The sequence below is a fragment of the Perkinsus marinus genome (assembly GCF_000006405.1).
Source record: "Perkinsus marinus ATCC 50983 genomic scaffold scf_1104296957478, whole genome shotgun sequence".
In the NCBI taxonomy this organism is placed as follows: domain Eukaryota; phylum Perkinsozoa; order Perkinsida; family Perkinsidae; genus Perkinsus; species Perkinsus marinus.
The window spans coordinates 25,360-31,175 of NW_003207125.1; the positions used below are offsets into that span (position 1 = coordinate 25,360).

The 5,816-nt window shown below is 41.9% G+C and overlaps 2 protein-coding genes across 2 annotated transcripts in view; one reads left to right on the forward strand and one right to left on the reverse strand.

Annotated features, from left to right (window-relative positions):
• The window catches only part of Pmar_PMAR024190 (hypothetical protein), a gene marked incomplete at both ends in the record, with an annotated part of 152 nt that extends 127 nt beyond the window's left edge, over window positions 1-25 (forward strand). The window contains one exon of the mRNA XM_002774767.1: window positions 1-25. Coding sequence (XP_002774813.1) covers window positions 1-25 — 25 coding nt within the window.
• Window positions 26-276: 251 nt separating this feature from the next.
• Window positions 277-1,390, reverse strand: Pmar_PMAR024191 (glycine-rich cell wall structural protein 1 precursor, putative; the record flags this gene model as incomplete). The annotated part of the gene is made up of 3 exons (XM_002774768.1): window positions 277-861; window positions 1,259-1,326; window positions 1,369-1,390. 3 exons carry the CDS (start codon window positions 1,388-1,390, stop codon window positions 277-279), a joined length of 675 nt encoding a protein of 224 aa, XP_002774814.1.
• Window positions 1,391-5,816: the final 4,426 nt, after the last annotated feature.

Here is a 5,816-nt window from a genome sequence, read left to right on the forward strand (position 1 = left end):
ACATTCTCTCACTCTACCCACTTGAATACGATTCAAGCCTATGCTGTTAGGAGCAACAAAATATATATCGACTTGGCGACCGCCTCATTGCAGTGTTTATCACTCGCGCAGTTGCTTACTACACCCTTCTCCCAACTCGCACTTCTGAACCAAGTTCACCAGAAAGTATACCTTTTCTCCATCGTTCGAGAGACATACTCTTCCCCACTGACCACATTCACACAACAACCATCAACACTTCAAAGAAACACTTAAACCCACACAACGTCAATACATTTAATCCCTTTCATAATCACCATACCAATACCCTCTACCCATTATCCCCTTCCCTTTCCTCGCCTTACCATATACTCCCTTTCCCCACCCCTTCCCCTTCGCCGGAACAAACACCCAATACCCCTTCCCCTTACCCCCCACACAACCATCAGCACCCTCCGAATCAGAATCATATCTCATACCTTTACCCTTCCCTTTCCACGATGGAATAAATCCTTTTCCCTTATAGCCCTTCCCACCCTTATAATAATCACGATAACCCTTCCCCTTCCCTTTACCCCCAAAATCTTGCTCATCTTGCCTTCCCTTACCTTTCCCTAACGCATACAATCTCCCTTTTCCTCTCCTCTGAATCACCTCTTCCGAACCACTCTCCGACACCGTTTTTCCCTTTCCGCTGTCAATACCATCAAAACGGCCTTTCCCCTTCCCTTTCCTCATCGGACCCCCTTTCACATAGAAACCAGTGCCATGCCAATGCCCTCGCCACCCTTTGCCCTTCCCGTACTGACTCGAGCCCTTCCCCTTTCCTTTACGCGGAAAATTCTCCACCGAATCGTCATCAGACGTGGAAAGCGAGCGAATCTACGGAGGGAAAAATAAAACTCGCGAAATTTTTGCTGGTACTTCGAAAAAATGATTTTCCGTCCAAAATTCGACACCTCACAAACCACGAAATTATACCCACAAACATTTGATTAAAATTATCGGAAAAGTTTCAAGACTTCACCTAGAAAGTAAAAATCTAAAATTTTCTAACAATAACACAAACAAAAACTACAACGAAAATACAAAATTTCCTCATAAACGATCAAATTTTCAATTAAAATTCCATTAAAAAGGAGTTTCACGTGAAGTGGCGTCATAATACTCCGTGAAAAACGCGATATTCGCGGTGATATGCAGTAGTCGTGAAATATGTTTTTCACTAGTGTTTTCCATATCACTAGGGTGGTGAAACTCCAATGAAACAAATATTCACCTTTTCCTTTCCAATTATATCGTCACGACCACGAACATCAAACTCATCCTTTTTTCCGACCAGGGGACCTGAGCAGAAAATTGAAAAAAAATCAGAAAAAAAACTCATACCTTTGAGATTAGCAGTAACCATTCAGGCGCGCGACGGGAAGGGAAAATAAAATAAAATCTACAACAAAAATATCTTAGGTTCTCCTAGGCAACACTCAGATGAAAAGATACCCCCAAGCAATAGATTAATCATTAACAGAAACTTGCTAATACGGCATGAGCTTGTACAAGATTCGCGCCAACCACGGCATCTTCTCAAACTCCTCCTTCTCGACGGCTTCGACTTCCTCATTACCTGAAAAAAGAAAAAATACAATTAACGGCGAGTGTTGGCTATGACACTATGAAAATTCTACGAGGAAACTTTCTGTACACTTCTACCCTGTAATTTATATATATTCTCTTCTGAGCTCAACTGAGGAAGGCAAACATATACCACCTTACTGGTTAGAAATACTAACCTAGTAAGACCTACGAATTTTCCATTTTCACGAAAATTAAATTTACTAATATCCAAAGCGCTGCTGAACCCAACTACAATGAAAACCCGAAAACCCGAAACCCGAACTATAATTAAAACCCGAAATCCGAACTATAATTAAAACCCGAAACCCGAAGTCCAACTACCCACCTTCCCCTCCCCGAACTCTCATCAGAGAAACTTCATAAATTAATATACGATTCGGCCACCTATCACCAACACAAAGATATTCGGGCGAGCGAGATTTACACAAATATCAAGTATCCAACCGTTTCATAACAGTGCGCACAGCGAAGATTTTACCCCTACCTTTCAGGGTAGTGCATATGCGGGGGAACTATCATTTCTCGATGCCCTCCTTCTCGCATGCCAACAACCTGTTAACACGATAATTTAGCTAATCGCGGTGAGTTCGAAACAATCTCGCTCACCCCTTCATTAAGGAACGCCGCCACTGTCGGCTCGGGAGAATCTAAGGTTCAAGCAACAAAGATACGGAATAGGTCCAATCAAAGTACACTATCATAAAGATATTCTCGGACCTCATTCGTATCATTAACACGCCAACCTAAGATACCTTATCTGATGATCGTGCTATACTCAAAATGAAAAGTAGCTATACCCCTACCAAAATCAAAAAAAAATTGCCAAAAATTCACGTCTCGATTTTTCGCGCGCCACAAAATTCATCAACTCCCATTCTCCCGACACGATTTGCTTCAACATATAAAACTCGAGCCTGCGGGAGGTCTTGAGACACAGAAAAGTTATATTGTACTTTCTCCGGTGATATAAAAAACACCAGTGGGAAAAAAATTCACTTTTCACTTTGCATGTAAGCAGTGAATAACGCGTAAAACACGTTATGAGTTTTACGTAATTTCTCCGTCAACCACCACTTCACGTAAAACGCGTGAAACTCCACTAAACACAAACATCGTTTCACCAATTTAATTTTGTCACGCGCCACGAAATTACAAAAAACAACCTACCACAGTAAAAGCGTATTCCAGTAAGAGAGTTGTTAAACGTACACTCCAGCCTCGTTCCCGAAAGTGTCTTTCCTTCGTAGTGAACCTAAACACAACTTCCTGATTATTCCAAAAACTTGTTTTTGAAAAAAGCGCTCGCCCGAGTAATCGATATCGTTCTCCCACATAAAAAGGTATAGAAATTCCCCCATTTTCGAGGTTTTGCATTCTGAATATCACCGAAGTTTCTCGTCTGCCGATTCATTGGTCATAGCGCAAGAATATATAGGTGAAGCACTAGATCAGAAAATAGTCTGTAATTTTGGGCGAAGTTCATTGGGCTCAGCGTTGGAATATATGATCGCTTTCCTCAGCTGGACCCAGAAATTTCCTCACTAATTATACAAGTTTATCTGCAATTCGAGTAGAAATGTACAGAAACCAATGAGAGAATTTCCTCAATTTTCCTCAAAATTTCGCGCATATTTTCCCACACTGCTGGCGATCACAAGCACCCGAAACGGTAACGCTTTCACCGACGATATGTTGGCGCGATCGCCATAGTATTGTTATTCACAGAATGTATGTGTATGGCTTCGGTCATGTGAATGACACATTGGATGAGATCGCATGCGAAATCCCATAAACCCTGTTGGAGACCCAACCCTAGGCGACTCGATTTCATAGCATCAATGCGCGAGCTGATGCTGACGTACGATAAGACGCTTACTCGTTCGACGAGTTAATCGATTAAAAATAGATACTTTAACGATAAATTGCGAAGCGAACGGAGCATATACCGCAACAACAGGCACTTTCGCGTTGTGCGTGCGTGCAGAATTATTCTGGCTTAACTACGAAGCGTAGGAGGCCGCCAGATGGATCAAACGACTCCTCTAAATGCCGAGGTGTTGGCAAAAATCGGAAAACTCGATTATACGAACAGCTCAAAGAGATATTCACGAAAAACTATAATGACGGAAAAATGTCCTACCCGGGGATCGAACCCGGGACCTATGTCAAATACATTGATCTAATCAATATACGTGGACTCAGTGAGCTCCGCCCCTCCGTCACGAAGGCCTAGTTGCGGAGCGAGCGAAGCGAACGGAGCATATACCGCAACAACAGGCAATTTCGCGTTGTGCGTGCGTGCAGAATTATTCTGGCTTAACTACGAAGTTACGAAGAAAAACTTTAATGATGGAGAAATGTCCTACCCGGGGATCGAACCGGGCTGGACCTATGTAAAATTCATTGATTGAGTCCATGGACTCAGTGAGCTCTGCCCCTTCCTCACGAAGGCCTAGTCATTAAAGTGCAGGAGTAAGAAGCAACCGCTCGGGTGTCTACCCAACTCGGCGGTTTATGAAACAATCATCCGTGTTAATTTAACGATGCACCAGGAAACTACTTCATAGCTCATAACGAGGTTAAAATGTGTAAACAAGTAACGACACAGGACTTTTCCCAATCGTTCGAGACACAACCACGACGCCCATAAAACGATGGTAACTCAATGACAATACACACGATCAGTGGAAAATGGAAAAGTCATTTTTTCGAAAAAAAACAACTATAATTGCTGTACAGAATTTCAGGTGAATCTGAGCCTTGCGTCATAATTTCACGACTGGATCGATTTCACGCCAACTATAGTGTCTTCACTTCACACCCGAACTCACTGTGCACAGCGAGCCTTTGCTTGCCATTTTGCCCTCACCAATTTTCACTTCTCGAAATTTCAATCCTCTAGGACCATCTCGGAACTCTGTTTCCGCGCATCTTTTCGATGCATAAAACTAAAAAAACACGAAAAGAATTTTTTCCACTCGCCGAAAAATTCTTATGCATATACCACAATCTGAGTATAATTTCAAATCCACATTTTCATGGTCACAAAATGATTTTAATAGCTTCTATTTCTCACTGATGAATATTGGAGTTTCACGACTACCCGTTTTACGTGAAGTGGCGTCGTAAAACTCCGTGAAAAACGCGATGTTCGCGGTGACATGCAGTAGTCGTGTAATATGTTTTCCATATCACTAGTGTGGTGAAACTCCATTGACACGAGCCGTCAATAAAGTGGAGTGAGTAACTCTATTTTTTCGAGTCCAATTTTTTTCTCACTCGTTTAATCTACATATTGCAATTCGGGTCATTTGAAACCCTCCAGGAAAAGCTAAATTCACAGATATACTCAATTCACAGATATACTCAATTCACAGATATACTCAATTCACAGATATACTCAATTCACAGATATACTCTGAAAAAAATACGATATATGCCCAAAAAATATTTCCTGCATGGAAAAAATGCCGAGCCTGGGATTCGAACCCGCGACCTATGCCAAGTACAGGAAATAATGAGAACAGACTGAGATGAACACGAAGCACGCAAGACGCATATTAACGACATCATTCCCAGGTTAAAATATGTATAGTACTTAGCGTGGAAATATACGTTCGCTCTCCTCAGCTGAGTTGAAGAGCTTCCTCACTGAATATACAAGTTTTCATAAGAATTCGGGAACAGGAACTTATAATAGATCTACTCCCAGAATTTTCATATTGTCATCATCATCACCAACACATGTAGTTGATGACCATGTGCATATCCCTTTCCCCCCACATTTTCATATTGTCATCATCATCACCAACACATGTAGTTGATGACCATGTGCATATCCCTTTCCCCCCACATTTTCATATTGTCATCATCACCAACACATGTAGTTGATGACCATGTGCATATCCCTTTCCCCCCACATTTTCATATTGTCATCATCATCACCAACACATGTAGTTGATGGTGACCATGTGCATATCCCTTTCCCCCCACATTTTCATATTGTCATCATCATCACCAACACATGTAGTTGATGACCATGTGCATATCCCTTTCCCCCCACATTTTCATATCGCCATCATCACCAACACATGTAGTTGATGACCATGTGCATATCCCTTTCCCCCCACATTTTCATATTGTCATCATCATCACCAACACATGTAGTTGATGGTGACATGTGCATATCCCTTTCCCCCCAC